The following is a 22500-nucleotide window of genomic DNA, read 5'->3' as shown; positions in this document are numbered from 1 at the left end:
TATTCTTTTGTTCCTTTTATCCTTTTGCGATCCGTTTCGTTTCGATCGAAAGTCGCGCGTCGGGTGATGATACGCGTAAAATAATGCGATTGATTTTTTTCGTAACGATAACGTAACGCGTAAAACGTTATCGAAAAATTACGTTCGACAAATTATAATTCCCATTACGACGACACTCCAACCCCTCTCCCCATGGAGAGAATTGTTTTACTCCGGTTATTTTTTCTTTTTTTTTTTTTTTTTCTTTTTTTATTTTTGTTTTGTACTTGAACGTAAGAAAATTGAACGATTGTTGAACTTACTGTACATCTTCGAGCATCGTCTGTGTATTTCTATCAGCCAACTTCCATAATTTCCAGTGTTTTTCCTTGATAGATGAGCCCTAAAAGCACCTGCGAGTTTGAAGAAACGTTTAGAGATGAGATCGGCACGAGGATCGTTTCTCGTATTATCGAGTTCGTCGAGTTCGCCGTCCATGTGATTCCCAGGAATGATCATTGATCCAGCGAGACGATCTATCGAATTTCTTATTGCCTGATCGTTTATGTTACGATTTAGGCAACTCTCAACAGGAAGTATCATATAGGATGAGCTTCTGCATATGCCGACCTCGACCTCAACGCCGCCATCCTCTCGAGTGGCGCTGGTGAGCAATGTCGATTCGGCTTTAGTACTGCTTCCTACCATATCGACGGCACTGAAAAACGAAAGTTAATGCAGGTAATGTAGTTACGATATTTAACGACAGTTCGATCGGTATTTTACCGATCGATGAAAAACTTTCTTTATCGATTTATCATATCTTGAATATTCATATATATATATATATATAAAATTTTTTTTCTTGTAATTTTTCTTTTCTTTTCTTTTTATACACATTTAATTACTAAACGTATCTATCGAAATATAAAGGAACATCTCGTTGATACAAAATATCGATATATCTTTTATCGATCTTATAGATCATAAAAAGATTTAATAATAATAATAATTATTATTATTATTATTATTAATTTATAAAATGTATTATTATTTTATTATCGTATGTTAATTATATATATCTTTGTATTTTAATATTATTTTATTATTATTAATCGATAAAATAATAATAATAATAATGATAATAATAATAATAATAATAAATTTATTATTAAATGTGTATATTATTATTATAAATTTATATAATAGTCAATAACAATAATCTTTTGATTTTACTGACAATAGAAACGTGTTATCTTCTTCCTTGTTGAATGATCAAACGTACAATGAACCCGAATAAGTTAATTTCCAATATTCCGATATCGTGGTGGTATTCGATTGATTCGTGTTTACGAAAATAATGTAAACAGTTATAAAACGGTCAGCTATGGTTCCTGGCTTTCGGGGGAACGTTCTAATTCAATAACGATAACGTCCTATGAAATCCGTAACGTCGATAACAATACGCGTGATAATATTAATTAATTGTTTTCTCTCCCTACTTCCATCCCTACCTCACCCCCCTCTCTCTCTCTCTCCTCACCCTTTCTCGTTTCACTTCGTATACTCTGTTTGTTGCGAACAATACAAACGCTTCGACCTTTTAATGTAAAAATCGAGTATGTATTTTAAACTTCGCTAGTCTAGTTCAAAATCTATCGGATTCTAAATATATATATATATATATATATATATATGTAGTCGCTAAAGGCCAGGTAAGCTTTTAACCAATAATACTTTTTGTTTACTCTTTTGGACTTGAAAACTTTTCCATTGAGATTTCATCACGCTCTCTTTCTCTCTCTCTCTCTCTCTCTCTCTCTCTTTCGGCTTAACAAAAAAAAAGAAAAGGAAAGAAAAAAAATATGTTCGCGTTCGACCTTTTCTTTTCTCCTATCAATATCTTATGATAAAAAAAAATATATGTGTATATATATACATATATTTAAAAAAAAAAATATATATATATATATATATATATTTGTAAATATAAAATTAATTAATTTTTATATCATATAGATTTTTCATGGATATATTTCATTTAGAAATTAATTTACACACACACACACACATATATATATATATATATATATATATATATATATATATTCATTCAATATGCGAAGTAAAATAAACTAAAGGGAATACCATTAGTTTAAATTGTATTTTGATCGTTAATGCGAAAGAAAGAGATTTGATTTTTCAAAAGGAAAAAAGAAGAAAAAGAAGAAAAAAAAATACACAGACACACACACACACACACACACACACACGCAAGCACACACATATACATACACACAATAGGAAATATCCGAAGCTTATCGGGAAGATAAGTCAAAGGTATCTGTTTTATTCGTTCTAGGAAATGAAAATCAAATGCATTGAAAGAACAGAGATGACAACGACGTCGCGAACTTACGCGACTAGAATGATGATATTATCGGGATTAAAGGTTTTCTCTTATCTCTTTTTTATTTTTCATTTTTTTCCCGCGTCTTTTCGTACGAATCCCTTTTCCTCAATCTAACGCAGAAGAAGCAAAAGCAGAAGCAGAAGCAGAAGCAGAAGCACAAGAAGAAAAAGAAGAGAAGGAGGAAGAGGAGGAGGAGAAGGAGGAGGAGGAAGGGAATGTGGCAACGACAAACCATGGCCAACAACCTCCTTTTCTCTCTCTCTCTCTCTCTCTCTCTCTGAACTACCAACGGCACACTCCAGCCGGAAAAGGAACTATCGATCGGGACGAGCCGCGTTCAATTATTCTGGGAAAGCTTTCGCGTTTCATCCCGCACACAACTACTACTAATACACAAATACATCTATCCACATAAATACATACACACACACATACATACATATGTATACGCAGAAATAGTCATAGACATAGACATAGACGCGTACGATAAACCCACTCACCTACTCCAACCATTTTAACCACCCACTTTACCACCTTCACAGTCCCCCTTTCTCTATTCCACAAATCCACGTCTTGATCTCGAATTCGTTGCATCCTAGTTGCACGTTATCCTCCTTTTAATTCGTATCATTTTCACCTCGTTTCATTCTAACGCGTCACTATTCCCTTGTCTCCCGTCCTCCTTCTCTTCCCCACGCATCACCCCTCTTTTCCCCTCATAAACACATCTAGTCTCCTCAAGCATCCATCTACCTTTGATATGTGTTTTCTTTTCTTTATTTTTTGTTTTTTTTCGTTTTTATTTTATTTTATTTTATTTCATACATTATTCTCGGAGAAAGAGAGAGAGAGAGAGAGGAGGGGGGGAGATAAAGACAAATAGAAATATTATTCTATAATATTTTTAATATCTTAATAAATAATTTATATGCATTCGTCGCATATAAAAATATAACAACAAGTTTAACTTGGTCGTAATATTATAGGAAGAGCAAAAATATGAATAAATTAATGCGATTTTTCATTTTCGATTGCACCTTCTCTCATTCACATTTTCGTCGTACGTTTTTATCCTTTCTTTTCTGTTTTTTTTATTTTTCTTTTTTTTTGTTAATCTACCATTCTCACAATATTTCGTTATAAAGATCTCTGTATTTCGCTTTTATTTTTTTTTTTCGGAGAATAAGTGATGCAGAAAGGAAGACAAAAAGAGATAGAGATAGATATAGAGATATATATATATATATATATATATATATATATATATAGAAAGAGAGAGAGAGAGAGAGAGAGAGAGAGAGAGAGAGAGAGAGAGAGAGATAAAAATAAACATGCAAAAAGTGTATTATAACATTCGCAAAAAAAAAAAAAAATATAACAAGTGGAACTTTTCATGGTGATATTACTGAAAGAGAAAAATATTTTTCTCATATTCTTCTTCTCACATTATCCTTCTTTTAACTTTATCATTCTCACCTCATTTCATTCTAAAGATCTGCATTTTCGTTTCTTTTTTCTTTTTCTATCTCTTTTTTCCTTTTTTTTCTTTTTTTTTTTTTTTTTTTTTGGAAGAAAAAGAGACACACACACACACGTAAAGAGAGAAAAAAAGAGAAAGAGAGAGAGAGAGAGAGAGAGAGAGAGAGAGAGAGAGAGAGAGAGAGGAAGGAGAGATAAAAACAAATAGAAGTTGTTATTTACAATTCACAGAGATAAACGAAAACAACTTCGTCGTAATATTATCTATAAAATTCATCGTAACTTCATCGTAATATTACATGTACGAGAAAATAAATGTGAATAAATTAATCCGATGTTTCATCTTCGATCGTATTCCATTTCTTTTTGTTCATTTTTTTTATTCTTCTTATTTTCTTTTTTTTTCTTTTTTTTTTTTTTTTTTTTTTTTCATATAAATATCTCATAGCACGTTATTCCACTTTTAATCATTCCTACGTTCTTTTCGTTCTATCACTCCTGATTTCTTCCCTTTTTCTCCCCTTCTGTCCCCTCTCAACCACCCACCCACCCCCCGGAGATAAAAACAAACAAAAAGTATTACATTGCATTCACCAAACAAAGCGTAGCTTCGTCGTAATATCCATAGTAACGAGAAAATATGAATAAATGTGGATTTTCTTTGTTGTTTTTCTTTCTTTTTTTTTTTTTTTTTTTTCTTTATCTTCGATCGTTCATTTTATTTATTCATTTATTTTATTTTATTTTATTTTATTTATTTTTTTTCTCGCTTTCTCGAATCCTTGCTTTTCTCTCTCTCTCTCTCTCTCTCTCTCTCTCTCTCTCTCTCTCTCTCTTTTATCCTTTCTCATTGTATCTTCACTTTAAGTTTGGTTGTACTTTTCTGAATACATAGATAAGTACATAGTTATCACGAACTTCCTCTGATACGTCCTTTGTAGCGGATTCTCTCTCTTTCTCTCTCTCTCTCTCTCTCTCTCTCTCTCTCTCTCTCTCTCTCTCTCTCTCTCCGTGTATACCATTCCATCGGTTTTTAAAGTTTTTTTTCCGTATCCCTTACAGGGTAAGAACAAGAAAGAATATAAAATAAAGTAAAATCGTGAAAAATAGAAAGAAAATGAAAGAAAGGGAAGAAGAACGGAATAAGAGAGTTGTTTCTTTTACCATCTATCGATCGTTCGTGCCCCCACTCCCCCTATACCCCCTCCTCTTTCCACCCACTTTCCTACCCACTCACTGGTCGAACTAAGTCACACCAATCTTAACTTCTTTTTTTCTTGTTCTTTTTTTTATTTTCCTTTTTTTTTTCTCTCTCTCTCTCTCTCTCTCTCTCTCTTTCTCTCTTTATCTTCTTTCTCCTTCTTTCTTTCCTTCATGCACGACTGTCTTTCGTACTATCGTTCGTGAGATTGAATTATATATATATAAAAAAAAAAAAAAAAAGAAAACTTTCGTGGCTCCTATATCATCGCTTCATTGAAAATAAGTGGAGCAACCCTCCCCCCCTCTTATCCTCCTCCTATTCCCCTCCTATCCCATGACCTCCTCCTCGTGAGCTTTTAAGCGTTCTCGCGATAAAAATTTCGTATACCTTCGGAGAAGTTTGCTTTTTCTTATTTTTTTTTTTTCTTTTCCTTTTTTCCCTTTTTTTTTTCCCGCCTCTTTTTCTCTTCCTTACTTTTGTTATTCTTTATCTTTTTCGTTTACGCTCACCCGCAACCCGTACGGAGATTAATAAAATTTCCCTACTTTTTTTTTCTTCTTCTTTTCTTCTTCCTTTTTCTTCTTTATTTTTCTTTTTCTTTTGCGAAATATTTGCGCGATAACGGAATATTTAATTTCGTTAAAATAATGTTCCGTAGAATTTTTTTCAATATCACGAAATTGAAAATCCCACGGGGTTAAAAGGGAAGGGTGAGAACGGATAGGTAAAGTGCATTCGCACGGAAGAAGAATTTTCGAACGATTACGAAAGAATAAATATTATCGGTCGAATTTGTAAAATTATTATTTAACGATGATATTTTACAAAAAATGCAAATACGAAAATGTTAAAAAGAAAAATAAAAGACATAAAGTTGGTATAATAATCGACGAAATCGGTTGTTCCTTTTTGTTTTGTTTTTTTTTTTTCTTTTTTTTTTTTTTAAATCCTTTTCAATTTCATCCTTTTTTCTTTTTCGTTCGAAATAATCATGAAAAAAGAAAAAGAAGAAAGAAAAAACACTCTACTACGAATCGCTCGTTAATTTAATTTCCAAAAAAGAAGAGACATTTGAACGTTACTTCGTCGTAATCGTCGTAATCGGACAAATTTTTTAATTGTTACGCTTGTCTTTTTTTTTTTTTTAATCCATAGGACGCGATCAGTGCTATCGTAAAATTTTACAAACTTTTTAAATTTATTTAGTAACAATGTTCACGCATTTGACGCGAATAAAGCATCATAGTCATTTCGACGATGTTCATAAAACATTTATTTATACGAAACTTATAAGAGTTCAACATGAAAGATCTGACGAAATAGTGATAGTTTTTTCTTGTCTTTTTGTTTTGTTTTTTTTTTGTTTTCTTTTTTGGACAGAAATTATTACGTCGAAAAATACGATAATAAATTTTAATCCTTATTGAGATTAAATCGCTATCCTTAAATTAAATTCGGCGAGTTAAAAAAGATGAGTTTCAAAACTATCCCACAATTATGTTTAACCTTCGCTATGCACATTGAAATATATTTTGAACAATCTCGTAAAAGAGATAAACAAATAAATAATATTTTATGTTAAATAATTGAAACGAACATTTTTCTTTTACTCTTTTTTTTTTTTTTGCCCCCTCCATTCCCCTTTTTTCTCTATATCGAAAAAGAATATCCGTACAATTCCGTGCATTTATTATATTCTATAAAATCGTGCTCTTGTCAAAGTGTTAATCGAAATTATATTTCCCATAAAATATACATAGATATATTCCAAAAGATTATTTAATTTAGATTATTAGAAAATTATTAGAAATCATTTATGACGTATATAATCGTCTCGTCGATCGACTATAAATGTTGCACGTTGTTATTCCTTTTTAAAGAATTGAATTAGGAAGGTTAATAGATTAAAAAGGGATATGTGACGTTAAATCGACCCGCGTAATACAAAGATCATATTGATAATCGTTATCATCGTGATGATCGATTGTTATCATTCGATATCACGTAATTGCAGAAGATATAAATAAATAAATTATATATATATATATATATACCGATAAGAGAATGAAGAGGTCACGACCGATATTACATTGCACTGATCCTCGTAAATATCGTAACATTAAACCGACAATCGTCGTAACGCGGAAATCTAACAACAGCTTTTGCTTTAATGTTGGCCCCTTCTCGAACGATCTGACCTAAGCAATAAAACGAAGAGAATCGAGCGAAATCAAGCTCGTAAACGATTTCGTATAGTCGACATTAAACGAACAAGGACAAACGTTTCTGGATCACGGAATTTCTCGTAGTACGTATGTACATATGCATGCAAGTGATATCGTTAAATCGTTTTTTAAATTGCCTTTGATAAATTGATCCTTTGATTACAAAAAAAAAAAAAAAAAAAAAAAGAAAAAAAAAAGAAAAAAGAAAAAAAAAAAAAGAAAAAAAAAACATTCGAAATCGGTATTATTCAAATGTTATCTCTATTACGAGTGAACGAATATAATGGACGATTTAAATCGTCAAAAAAAAAAAGAAAAGGAAAAAAAAAAGAACAAAAAATAAGAGAAGAAAGAAAATGAAGCCCTTGATACGCATATTTTATAAATTTTTTATCCCTCGAGAAAACTTCTCTCGAATAAATTTTATTTCCGCGTTACATGAACATTTTTTAGAATTATTGTTTTATTTATTTTTTTTTTCAATTTTATACATATATATATATATATTTCATGAATAGTTTTAGTTATTAGAAATTTATGGAAATAAAAGCTATAAAGTAGACTACGTTGCGTTTGTATTTGTTCATTCTCTATTTATCTCTGTCTCTATCTATCTCTCAGAGAAAGAGAGAGAGAGAGAGAGAGAGAGAGAGAGAGAGAGAGAGAGAGAGAGAGAGAGAGAGAGAGGATGTACGATCAAAATGTACGATCTAGATGAAAAGAAACTTGTGAAGTTGGTTGCACTAGAAATGCATTGATTGAGTAATTTATGATCGTAATTTGTGATTCGTGTTTCATATTCTCATGATACGTGTGCCATAATGAGTCAATGGTACCGCAGTTTCTACAAATCTCGCATATATCATAGTATACGAACTATACAATTTGGTGGTATCGTCATAAAACAATAGTCATAGGAAATATCTCACGAGCAAAAAAGACAAAAAAGAAAAAAAAGAAAAAATAGAAAGGAAAAAGGAATGTCCGTGATTAATACTATCAGTCAGCAGATATTTACACGGTCTAATCATTTATCTAAGTCAACAAACAGAAATAGAATACACAGACGAATGAACATATCTCGAAGGGTTAGCCGAAAGATTTCTCTTTTTTTTTTCTTTTCTTTTTTTTCTTTCTTTTCTTTTACATCGATATCGAAATCAATCGTACGCGATAGCAGAATTATTAAAGTTACTATTATTATTATAAAAATCTACGATCTATAATATTTCGAGTATAAACGTATATTATACGTGATTTAGGACAAAACTTCGTATTTGTTATTACGTAAAATTGCGTATAAAAATAAAAAACAAAAAAAAAAAGAATTTTTGTATAGAACTATAGTTAGATAATTCGTAACATTGTTTATATATATATATATATATATATATATATTATTTTTTTTTTAAATTAATTAATAATAGTTAGACATATACGATAAATATTTTTTTTTATATTAGTAACTTTACACTATTAAATCCAAACACTACAAATGTTGTTACATATTCGACTTTTTAAATTTATATATATATATATATATATATATATATATATATATATATATATATATATATATGTATATATATATTCCTTTAAATTTCGAATCGTCATGAAACTTTTCGTGATAATTTGAATGAATGCTAATACATAATATTATACATGATTAATTTTATATATTTTTTATATATTTTTATTCGACCAAAAAAGAGGGTATCTAAAAAACGTAAAAGGGAGCAAAATATATTTTTTATTTAAACCTTTTAATTGTACGTCGATGATCGACGATATAATATATATATATATATACTATAATAATAATATCATACGTATAACAGTGGATTATAGATTATCGTCTAAGATCTTTTTCTTTAATAAGAATTTTATCAGTAAAAAAAAAAAAAGTAAATTAATTGCAGGTTGGAAGAGATTGAAAAAAAAAAGAAAAAGAAAAAAAAAAAGAAGAGTATTAGAACACTGACCTATCCTTACCTCCTTCGCTTTATCTCTTCCCGAGTATTCTCTCTCCCTCTCTCTCTTTCTTTCCCTCTCTCTCTCTCCCTCTCTTTCCCTCTCTCTCTCTCTCTCTCTCTCACTCTTTCTCTTTCATTATCTCTATCTTATTGAATTATATAGGACTCATATATATATATATATATATATATATATATATATAGATAAAAATTCATTCGATAATCGATAGACGAAGATTAATTCGCGATACGATTGAATAATGTTATATACTATCGTAAGAAGGATACTGAAATTGATTACGTTAAGTAAGTAAGTAAGCAACCAAGTAATTTAAGTAATTAAGAAAGAAAGTAAGAAAGTAAGTAAGTAAATAAGTAAGTAAGTAATTAAGTAAGTACGTACTTACTTCCTTATTAAATAATTTTCAATAGGAAGATTATATCGAAAATAGATTTTTTGATATTCGGTGACGATGACCACACCCACCATATCAAATCCACTCCAGCCTTCTTTTTATGCTCATCTCCCAGGAGTTATAGCTACCAGCTTTACGATGGTTTACATAGGAAAAGGGATTGGAAAGGGGTATGAGAGAGCAAAGGAGAAAACGTAGTACTTACGTTTCACGTAAGTACATATGTATGCATGTGTATATATATATACATATATACATACGTATATATATATATATATATATATATATATATATATATATATATATATACAAACATAAATACGTATGTATGTATTTCTCTCGTCCATTATCCTTTTCTAGTTGTACGTCATGTACATTACTGCGACATTCGGGTAAAACATTGCGGCTACTGGACGCCATTTCTCGATGATAAATGACGTACTGAGGGGAAATAATCGGCTGTCTTTCTCTCGTCTTTCCTATAACCACCCTCCCCCTCTCCCCCACCCCAACTATCACAATCACCATCACCCTATACCACTACCTTGGATATTTCTTTCTGTCTCTCTCTCTCTCTCTCTCTCCTTCTCTCCTTCTCTCCTTCTCTCTCTCTCTTTCTCACTGTACTCACGTAACTCATATAGTAAGACAGTTTTGAAAGGCTTCCTGCAAATACATCTACTTCAATTATCGTCTTTGACGATAAACGTCTTTTCGAAGCCGTTTCGAGTCGTCGTAAAAAAAAAAAAAAAAAGAAGAAAAAAGTAGAAAAACAACAAGAGAGAGAGAGAGAGAGAGAGAGAACGAAAAGAAAAATAAAAGCAAAACAAAACAAAACAAAACAACACAAAAAAAGAACAAGATGAAGGTTAATGACATTAACTCTTTCGTACTTTTTTTTTTTATATTCGTTAGGCCAACTCAATTTATATATTTTCTTTCTTTCCCTAACTTTCTTCCCTCCCTTCCTTCCTTCCTTCTTCCCTTTTCTCTTTTCTTTTTCTCCTGTTTTTCTTTTTTCTCTTTTTTTCTTTTTTTTTTCTTTTTTCTTCAATCGTAGTACCCTATCCACGTAACAATTCATCTCGATTGGAATAATAACATCGTAATTGAAAATAACTGGATCTTGAAAGTAATCCAATCAATTGGAATCGTTCGTTTTTAAAAATTTCAATAGTTCGTAAAAATCAATTGTCGGGATAGACGGGGGAGGGGGGAGGGTGAGGGCGGGAGAGGAGGAAGAGAGGAAGAAAAAAAAGAAAGAAAAAAGAAAAAAAGAAAAACAAGAATTTATATCATAACGCTAATATTCCTTTCAATAGATCTCACTTAGGACAACTATTCAATTCGACATTTGTTTTTCTCTCTTTTTTTCTTCCCCCTACGCCCTCTCTAAATAACCCCCCATCCACCCTATCCCACTACAGCTTTCCTATTTTTTTCTCAACGATTTGAAATATCGCATTAACGTGGTAACGAATATCTCTCCCTCTCTTTCTCTCTCTCTCTCTCTCTATCGCAATCGATGAATGGACTTTCAATAGACTTTTTAATTAATCCCTTTTGGTCTGGTATTGAAATAACAATCAGATAACGATAACGTTATGTCGATCCTTCTTTCCGCTATTAATCGAAATCGATATACACGGAGATATAAAAGTATACAAGTATTGTCTCAATTATTCGTCGATGACGTGTTAATAACATTATTATTATTATTATTATTATTATTATTATTATTATTATTATTATTATTATGATCATTATCATTATCGTGATCATCATCATCATCATCATCGTCATTTTGATGTTCATTTTATAATTGCAATTTTCTTTAATATTTCATAATATTCGTACGAATTTTATCTTCGATATTTTCCAATATTATTAAACCGATGGTTTCGCCTGTTTCCTTTGTTTTTCTTTTATGTTCTTTCACTTCTTTTTCCATTTTTCTTTTTTCTTTTCTTTTTTTCTTTCTTTTTTTTTTTTGTTCTTTTTTGTTTTTTTACTATTTACGTATAACGGCTAGAATATCGCTTTCCCTGCGACATTGAAAAGTGATTTTCCCCCCACTCCTACCACCTATATACGCACACATGCACACAACTAACATAACGGCAATGCACACACTAGCAAAATCCCAGGCCACAAAATAAATGGTTTCGAGCGTTGAGTGGAGGATGTGGAGGGGGAGAGGGGGGGGGGGGGGAGAGCGACTAGAAGGGTTGCGGGAGGGTGATAGCAGCGAGAGAGACGCGAGTAACGAATTTCCGCGAATGGAAAGAAAAAGAAAAGAAAAAAGAGAAAAAACAAAAAAAAAAAAAAATAAAAAACAAAAAAACAAAAAGAACGAAAAGATAAAAATAAAAAAAATAAAGTGCATCTTCGGTAATCCATTCCGTCGATTTCGATATGCGGCTGCAACTGTCGACTAGTTCGGATTAATCGGATTATTCTCTCATCGTAATTCGTCGTCTATAAATGGCGGAGAATCGTCTAAATGTGTGTATGTGTATGTGTGTGTGTGTGTAAGAGAGAGAGAGAGAGAGAGAGAGAGAGAGAGAGAGAGAGAGAGAGAGAGAGAGAGAGAGAGAGAGAGAGAGAGAGAGATTGAGAGACAGAAAAGGGAAAAAGAAAAAAGAAAATAGCACAAAAGAAAGGAAACGGTAAAAAGAAAGAGAAAAATCGACACGATATGGAAGTAAGGTGCATTCGAAAAATGAAAGAACGTACGAGGGTATATTTTACGAATATACCTAATTCATACATATCTAAGTAAATAAATAAATGAATAAATAAGCACTTATATTGATTAGTAACAAATTTATTATTTTATCGTTTAAATTATTATTTCATCGTTTCATTTCGTAATATTCCATTAATATGTTCTACAAAATAAAAATCTATTATAATCGATAAGTATGAACGATTAAAATACTTTTGTCATTTCGATTTGTTTTATTAAAAAAAAAAAAAAAAAAAAAAAAAGGAGATAAACGGAAAGTCTAAGAATAATATTCAACCGACAACAAACAACGTCGCTCTAAAAATGCATAAAACTTATGCATTTCGTACGTACGTACGTACGTACGTACCTAGATATAATAAATAAAGTTGGGGGTGGTGGTAGGAGGGGGAGGTAGTGAATAGTATATGGTATTATACGCGTACGTTGAATTTACGTTCTTTGCATGTACTTACAAGATTACGAAAAATATATGAAAAAAAGTCTCTTTTTTCTTTTTTTTTCTTCCTTTTTCTCTTTCATTTATTTTTATATATTTTTCCTTTTTCTTTTCTTTTCTTTTCTCTTTTCTTCCATCATAGATTGTCACGAGAAGCTATCGGAGAAAATAACAATCGGCAATTGTTTTATACGAAACTCTCGTTCTTGTTTGTTCACGTAAGAAGAGTAATCGGTTCCTTTCTCTTTCGAAGTTTTCGCTTTATTTTCTCTCTCTCTCTCTCTCTCTTTTTATCTCTGTCTATCTTTGTCCTTATTCCTTCTATATCTCTTTTTCTTTCTCTTTCCGTTAAGTAATACGAATGTTTCAGTGCCTGGCTGATTTTGTCCTTGAAACAATATAATCTACTTTCCCTCCGTTTCATTTTATTTACCTTGCTCGAAATTAGAAGAACATTATCAAACGGGATTTTTACGCAAATAGACAAAAAAAAAAGAATTATTATTATTATTATTATTATTATTATTATTATTATTATTATTATTGTTATTACGCAAGCATCGAGAGATGTTTGACGTCGTTCTAGCGAAAGATTGTTACGCCGTTTGATATAAAAAGAAAAAAGTGAATAAATAAATAAAAGGGAAAAAGAAATTCGCATCGTTCGCAAGAATAAAGATAGAAGAAATATATGCGTTTGTCGTGTTGAGTATGTGCTGCACGCGTGTGTAATGTCGCGTGAATTACGAAAGTGTGAATTACGAAAGCGTGAATTACAAAAGCGTTTTGTATTTATGTGTCAAGAGTTCTTAAAATATAACTTATATACATATGAGCCGTTTATTTTGAAAGTGGCCTAACTCCATTTATCTTCAAATCGAGATATTTAAGGGTTTGCGTTTCAATGAATTTAAAAATATACGTATAGGATACTAATGAGTTATACTACTTAAGTGTATCTAAGGGTGTTAAATTTATGGTTCCTATTAAAATAATGGCAATTATTAAGTGCATATTAGTGGCGATAATATGCGTTTTCTTATCAAGAATGGAGTTAGGCCACTTTCAAAATTAACAATCAGATTTATTATAAAATTTGAAGGTGCCCAAGTCCATTCAACATAATTTAAGATGCTTCAAATTGAAAAAAATAATAATCAATTTATTTTACATATCTTTAAAACATTTCGAAAACATAATTTATGCGATTCAAAACATTTTTTAACTAAATAACGTACAAAATTACAAACATAAATTTATTACAAAACAATTTACTACTCATCTAGATTTTGTGTATGTGAAAGGAATTTGAAAAAATCATGATGTTTCGGTGATATATATCGTAATAGGTCAATTATGTCCTTGAATTTTGCTGTTGTAATTTGTTTGATATTTTTATACAGTGGTGTCAATACAATATTTTCGAACTTTCTTGATCTACCCCGACGTGGTAATAAATTCAGGACTTTAAAATTTTCATTTTCATTCATTGATTTAAGTATAAATGAAGTTAGGCCACATTCAAAATAAACGGTTAAATTATTGAACTAACTCTGAAAACTTATGTGTCAAGAATTATCGTATTTGTTCGAAATATAAGTAACCTGAAATGCGTTACTGATAAATAAGATAAAGTTGTACATGTAATTATAGCAACCAGAAAAAATTGACAAATGGAGTTAGGCCACTTTCAAAATAAACGACTCATATATATATATATATATATATATATATATAGATTTTAAATTCAATGATCCGATATAATTGATATTCCAGTAAACAATAGGTTTGAGAAATACTGCCAATTAGAATTACTTTCTTTTCGTTCCATCCTCCTCCTCCTCCTCCTCCTTCTCTTCTTCTTCATCATTCTCTACCATTCGAAGATATAAACGAATCTAGACGATGATCTCGATGGATCACGGAGACTATTTCTATCTCTCTCTATCGTAATCGTCAATTGTAATTTCATTGAAACAACTTGAAAAATCTACAAAGGAAAAAGAAAAAATGATTGTGATAATAATATCGAATCGATTACTTTATCGAATTAACTAGAAGTAATTTAAATTTGAACCTACAGAGAGATTTATTAATTACTATTAGGATCATGAATATTTGTACGTGTGCACGTGTGTGTTTATGTTTATATATATATGTGTGTGTGTGTGTGTGTGTGTGTGTGTGTGTGTGTGTGTAATTCTATGTAACCATGTAACATTTGAATTAATAAAGTCGAAGGAATTAATTCTGGATTTAATTTTAATTACGATTTATTGATAATTATTAAATGACGTCCATCAACTTTAATCGTCGATTTTAAATTTATAAAGGAAAATGAAAATAAATAAATAAATAAATAAATAAATAAATAAATAAATAAAATTGAAAATAATGTACATGCAGACACTATAAAACTTTTTCTAATCTAATTTAACGTTATTTATCATCATTCGAAAATTTATAACCTCAAGATAAATTGATTCTTGGCCAAGAAATTTTATGAGAAAACGAAGTGAATCGGCACGCGACGTGAACCGACGCTTAATCCAACGCGACGCGATATTACAATAGAGTAAAAGGTATCCATTTTAAACGATCAAATGGCGTCGGATTGTCCGGACGCAATAAAAACGAACATATTTGATTATTTCGAAAGAAGCATACGTTGTTAATATGATAAAAAGGAATTGTGATAGTTCGATATAACACGCAATGGAGAAAGCAAGAAAGAGAGAGAGAGAGAGAGAGAGAGAGAGAGACACGAATTCATTTTATTCAGTGCGTGGGTGTACATAGATTTTCTGGATTTTCTAAATCCCAGCCAAATGTAATCCATTTGTATTCTGTTCTATTCTCAACGATACATATGTCCGATTTAAATTTATCACCGTGTATAACCGATTGTTTCTTTCACTTTCCTCCCTACGGTAAGTATTTAAAGTGCAATGGAAAAATAAAAAAAAAAAAAATAAAAAAAAGAGAAGGAGAGGGAGATATATATATATATATTTCAAACCAATTCGTGTAAAGAGAGATACGTGTCATGATCAAGAATAATTATTTGATATGGTGAATCATCCCCGTGTACTTTTTATACATTATTTAAAATATATATATATATATATATATATATATATATATATATCTTTTTATTTCATGTTAGAAATGTTTTTTCTTCTTTTTTTTTTCTTTTTTTTTTTTTGAATACATTAATGATGTTATACTTTACATGAGACATTAGGATTATCTTGATGTTACTTATATACACGTAAAAAGACTGCTTGGACGGTCTTTGTATGTGTGTGTGTGTGCGTGTGTGTGTGTGTGTGTGCAAGGAATATCACGGCAAGGAATATCAACTTTGAAACTTAATATCTTGATAGTGATCTTCTACGAAAAGGTACAAAATGCTATCTTGTTAGTTTATTTCTTCATTTATTTTTTCTTCTTCTTTTTATTGTTCATTTTTATTCTCATTAAAAATCAATTCGTTAATTAACGTAATCAATGTGAAAATCAAATGTCGTAATATTTTTTCGTAATCGAGATTCGACGATACACACACACATACACACATACACACACACACACACACACATATCCTACCTAATATATTTACATATATACAAACATATATTTTGTATTACATAAGTATTATAATCCGAAATTGAATAGTCAAACAGCAATAGTATTGGAATTACGTGGATCAATCACGTTCTTTTTCTATTTCTTTCTTTTTTCTTTTCTGTTTTATTTTTACTCTCCCTCCTCTTTTTTCTTTTTTTTCTTTTTTTTCTTTTGTTCCAACTTACAATCACAATTTAACATTTGTATCTGACGTGAAACGAAGACCAAAGAGAAAAATCAAAGATAGGGTAGTGCAATTCGTGATTTATTGAAACGAATCCGCATCGGTTGAAAAAGTTCGAGTAAGAATTGAAAGCTAAAAAAGAACTAAAGAGAAAAGAGAAACAAAAAAAGAAAGAAAGAAAAAAAAAAGAAACAAGAGAAAAAAGAACAGAAAAAAGAGATAATAGCAAAAAAAAAAGAAAAAAAATACTACGACACGATCGTAACCTCGTGCTATTTCGTCATAAAATTGCATTTTTCTTTTTTTTTTTTTTTCTTTTTTTTTTTCTTTGTTTTTTTTTTCCTTTTTGTTTCTTATCACGAAAATGTCACCTATTTTACAAGACTATAACGAAGTTATTATTATATTCCTCGATCTATTTAGAATTTTAAAGAGAATTATCATATATATATATATATATATATATATATATATATATATAAAAGGTTATTTTCATGGATAAGACTTTATTATAGAATATCTCCAACGTAGTAATGGAGAATACACATAATAGAAAATAATACAGGTTAACGACTAACTAACTCGGATTTATCGGAATAATTTCAATAGATGTTAAAAGTTTGATATTAAATTTAAACCAAGTTTTACTTAAGACGTTTTAAAAAAGTGATGTTAAGAACTAAAACCGATGGACCGTATGTATGTACCAAAGTGTAATAACGTTATATATGAAAGTAGTATGAACTTTTGATTTATCGAGATTTTTTATTGAAAAAGTTCGATAAATGATCGATCGGTATTGATAGGTATTACTCGGTATATGCCATTAAATCAAGCATTTAATGTAAATGAAAATGGTACCGTACATATACATACATACATATATATATATATATATATATATATATATATATATATATATATATATATATGTGTGTGTGTGTGTGTGTGTGTATGTATTCCAGAAGTATTATCATTTTAAATAATTAATTGCTCGTAGATTTATAATATAGATTATAGAACTGGTAATTAACCAAAGTTATGTAAATGATAAGTTAATACGAATGTTTATGATAAGGGATACGAAATAATTTCTACGAAAGATCGATTCAATCATTTAATCTTAAACACGGTGATAAATTGATTAGATGTCGTCGTGTTAAGCTGCAATTAGAAAGCAGTTACCAGGATTTATCCGTCCGCGTTAAATCAACATAGTGTAGGTAAGCGTCAAGATGATAGTCATGACGTAGAAACGACGACCTCTCTCCCTCTCTCCTTTTCTCTCTCTCTCTCTCTCTCTCTCTCTCTCTCTCTTTCTATCTTTATCTATCTATCCATCTATCTATCTCTTTCTATCTCTCCTCTTAAACTTGGACGATAGATTATAGTACAACGATATTCCTGGCAAGCTTTGGAAATAGGATAACGTTTATAGAAGCACGAAAACTTTGACGGACGAGTTCTCATATATATATTCTACATACATCTATGTAGTGTATGTATCTATACGTACGCATATATATATATATATATATATATTTATTTATTTATGTATGTATACATTAGTATTACATACATACGTAATATGCGTCAGTGAGATCTTCGAGAGTAGCAAGCTGGATATGTTCGAGGATAGTCGAGGATAGAATTTGCTAGTTCTACGATTTCGTTTGGCGAACGTCAACAACGAAATGCATGTTATTTATATCTCTCACCCCCTCAATCCCCGCCCCCTCCAATCATCCTCTATCCCCTTAACTCTTCCTATTTCTTCCCTATCCCACCAATCGACTCTCTATCTCACTTATTCCTTTACTTTTCGCGTTTTCGTTTACACGCGGAAAAACATTTAAACGAATCCGCTTATAGAAACTTTATTTATCATGGCCGATGATGATGATCATGTTTTCATCGTTTAAATGAATACATAAAAAGATTTTTATCATAAAAATTATGATTTTTTTCTTTCTCTATTTCTTTCTTTCTTTTTTCTTTGTTTGTCATATTTCTCTTATTTTGTTTTCTTCTTTTCGTTCTCTCTACTTCTCTCAATTCTTTCATCCCCTTCTACCGTCCATCCCTCGGATAATCAAGAAAAATATATACGTTTATATATAAAAGGAATTATGACAGATTTTTTAAGATTGAAAATTTTTATAAACAGATCGATCGATGATCGTTTTAAATTGTTATCCGTCTCCCATTCCCCCACCCTACCCCCAACCCTATCCCTTCGCCGTATTATCAATTGTAATAGAAGAATGTTGTTACGCAATGATATTAGATGGATATAATTATACATACGATAACTAACACGTTTAAATGTAAATATCTGAATGTGTATGTATGTATATATGTATGTATGTATGTATGTATTTAGGTATGTACATCGTGTATTTCCATAAGCGTAAAATATACATGGAAAATAAACACGCATGAAATATAAGTTTCAAAAGTAAAGAATTGATGGGATGGGATAGGGTGGGATTGGTTGGGGTCAAGTAGGATCGGTTGGGTGGATTGTAGGGTGAAGGGGGCATAGAAATAAATGGTTGGTTAGAATCGTTAATGTTCTCTAATATTTTCTCAATGTTTCTCATCCGTTCGAACGATGAAAATTTTCTTCTCTCGCTAAACTTTCGAGATGTTATACGAGTTAAATACACCGGTATGGATTTATATACGCTTAAGTAAAGTATATATTCAAGTTACTATACGTTTTGCGGGCGGGAGGGGGGGGGCTATTTTAAAGCGCAGTTCGTTTAACCAACCCTTTGTTTTCCTTAAAATGAAACTATGTTTTTACTAGTTTGAATTTCCTTTCTCTCATCGCCCAACGTATATAATGGATACTTACGAAAATAGAAAATTACGTTATACACGACGGATGAATTATATTATTTATTTACATAATAATATCTACGAGTTAACATGTATATATATATATATATATATATATATATATATATATATATATATATATTTGTGTCGAAAAGATTTTATTATCGGACGAAGATTTTGTGATAAACATTTTAACATTGTCCTTTTTTTTTTTTCGAATTAATAAAAATAACAAATTAGCAGTTTCAATTCGAAACATCGAAATGCATGATATCGCGAACGATTGATTGAAAATTAATTTGAAAAACGAGGGGAAAAAAAAAACAAAAAAGAAGAGAAAAAAGGAAAAAAGAAAGAAAGAAGAAGAAAAATGGAGGATAAAAATGACGTCATCGTGAAGAGAATTAAAAGACATTTCGTATGATATCTCTCAGTCACCCTTGTTTAAAAACGTATAAGATTTTTACGAGGGTTGTGTCACCCTTCTTAGAGGATTAGTCGAAAGTAAATGAATTTATGATGAAAATCGACATCTCGCCTTCTCTTCGGAAAACAAAATTGACTTGTCATGTTGTTTCTTTCCCCCCCCCAAAAAAAAAAGAAAAAATAAAAAGAAAACAAAAAAAAAAAGAAAAAAAAGAAGAAAGAAAGAAGTCACTAGATTTTGGAATAAACCTGGTGACACAAACCGATAAACACTTTTCGTTAGATATACGCTATATTAAAATATACATTTATTCTTCATGTGCATTGGATATAATAAATATTTATAAAAAAAAAAAAACGGGAATATGATCGTCAGAAAAATTATAATATATATATATATATATATATACATACACCAATACAAGTAAATAACACATACACACTTCATGTATATATATATATATATATATATATATATATCACTTATATCGAAAATAGATCGAAAGAAAAGAGTTTGGTATCGAGTTATTCTCGACGTGCTTCGATATTTTCTCCGTCCGATATCAAAATGGTCGTTTTCGTGATATAGTTAAGAATTCGAACGGAGAAAAGGCTATCGAACGCGAGATGAAAACTCGATAACATTGACGGAATGTTTTCATTCGTTATATATTTTCTTTTTTTCTTTCTTTTTGTTTTTTTTTTTTTTTCCCCTTTATATCTTCCTCATCTTCTACTTCTACTTCTACTTTTTTTTTTTTTTACCGCACTGCGACACCGAACGGATTGTTACGGATCTCGTAGATACGTGTTTCTATTAGTTACGTGTATAGAATAATATCTTATGCCGATTGACGATAATAAATAATAAAAACATTCGACACATTATTATTACGTTAATTTATTTATCATCGGTGATGTTTCATAATATGTTTCTTTTTTTTTTTTCTTTTTTTTTTTTTTTTGGGAGGAGGGAAGCATGGAGGAGTTGGTGGTAGATGTGTTAGAGTGATGTAGTAGAATTCTAGGATCCCGAGCAAAACATTTCAGGGATTCCACATGACATTTTACGAATTTACGAGACTATCATTGAAATCTTATATTATTTATATCATTTGGAAAAGATAAGTATGAATCAAAGTTCTTCCTTTTATTTCTTACGAATCAAAATATTCCAATCGTAAATATTACAAATATCGATCATTTCGTTTGAAAATTTTATGATAATTATCGATAGTCAAATATGTGGTTTATCGCATCGATAATACGATATTTCTTTTTATCCGACACTTTTATTAAGATTTAAGTATGACCGACATTTTGTCTTTTTTATTCATATTTTCTCTCTCCCTCTCTCTCCCTCCCTCTCTCTCTCTTTTTCTCTTATCAAATAGATTTTCAAATTTCTTTGATCAGTCACTAGGTTGTTGTTTTTCGTTCATTCGTTTGTTTCTTTTTCTTTTTCTTTTTTTCTTTTTATTTTTTTTTATTTTTTTATTTTCTTTTTCTTTCTCCCTTTAATCCGTAAAAAATTTCGTAAAAATATCAAACGATACTCGTTAATTTAATGAGATATATTATAAAAGGTCATTCATTCGTTGCAAAAACAGGAATTTCAATTTATTATGGATACGAGTTGTATCCAATATCGAAACTTGATGATAACGAATAAGTAAGTAAGTAACTAAAATTTCAATAGGTATCGATATTTCCCGATTGAGATCGACTGCGTGGTATTGAGTCTGAAATTGAATATCGTTCGCATATAGGATATCGGTGATATCGATCGAAATAACTATCATCTAAAAAGTGATATTAATGATATTAAATATAACGAGATTTATCGATAATATGTTCAATCGACGATGACGAAAGCTTTGCATTGGATATATTTTTTCTTTTCCTCTTATCTAAGGAAAAATGAATAAGTAAAAATTAAAAAAAAAGAAAAAAAAAAAGAAAAGGAAAAAACAGAGAAAAAGAAAGAAAGAAAGAAAGAAAGAAAGAAAGAAAGAGAAAGGACGAAAGAAAAACTTCTTACAAAATTCCGACTTTATTTCGTACGAATTAAAAAGACAATAACGAAACGGAATAATAATTTTGCTTTCTCACTGTTTCTACTTTCTCGCCATTTAGCTTCGCCATCTCACTTTTATCCGCACCCGTCATCATCCCTTTTTTCCGCAATGGTTTCGAACACGACTGAAATTAATTTCAATGGAACAGCACATTCGAAAGATTCGCATCGAAAGTAATTTTAGATAGGTTGTTCAAATTGCATAGTTCGTTTAACATTGGTCGGATCCAAGTCAACGAAGATTTTTCTCATTTGTCGAAGGGAGTTCTTTCTTTAATTTTTTTTTCTCTCCCACCCTCCCCCCCCTCCCTTCATCCCCCCTTCACCCCTTCCTTTTTCCTCTACACTTGCAACACCCACCCTTCCCTATCCTTGTCCATTGATTTACAACAACTCCTATAACTTCAATCTATTTCGGAGTTTTAACGAAATGTTATCGACGTGAAAAATTCAAACGAGAGA

At 30.4% G+C, this 22500-nt stretch overlaps 1 protein-coding gene across 8 annotated transcripts in view; it reads right to left on the bottom strand.

Annotated features, from left to right (window-relative positions):
- The window catches only part of LOC124432253 (growth factor receptor-bound protein 14-like), a 414015-nt gene that overhangs the window by 345792 nt on the left and 45723 nt on the right, over positions 1-22500 (bottom strand). For 5 of the 8 annotated variants that reach the window (XM_046981009.1, XM_046981011.1, XM_046981008.1 and 2 more), the window contains one exon: positions 303-697. In XM_046981009.1, coding sequence (XP_046836965.1) covers positions 303-687 — 385 coding nt within the window. In that variant the 5' untranslated portion in view covers positions 688-697. Of the gene's footprint in view, positions 1-302; positions 698-9680; positions 9779-14692; positions 14773-22500 lie in introns of those variants that run through there. The other 3 variants (XM_046981005.1, XM_046981004.1, XM_046981013.1) reach the window with 3 other exon arrangements.

The sequence above is a fragment of the Vespa crabro genome, chromosome 24, assembly GCF_910589235.1.
Source record: "Vespa crabro chromosome 24, iyVesCrab1.2, whole genome shotgun sequence".
Taxonomy (NCBI): Eukaryota; Metazoa; Arthropoda; class Insecta; order Hymenoptera; family Vespidae; genus Vespa; species Vespa crabro.
The sequence above is the reverse complement of the archived record's forward strand: the minus strand, read 5'-3'. Positions and strand labels throughout refer to the sequence as shown.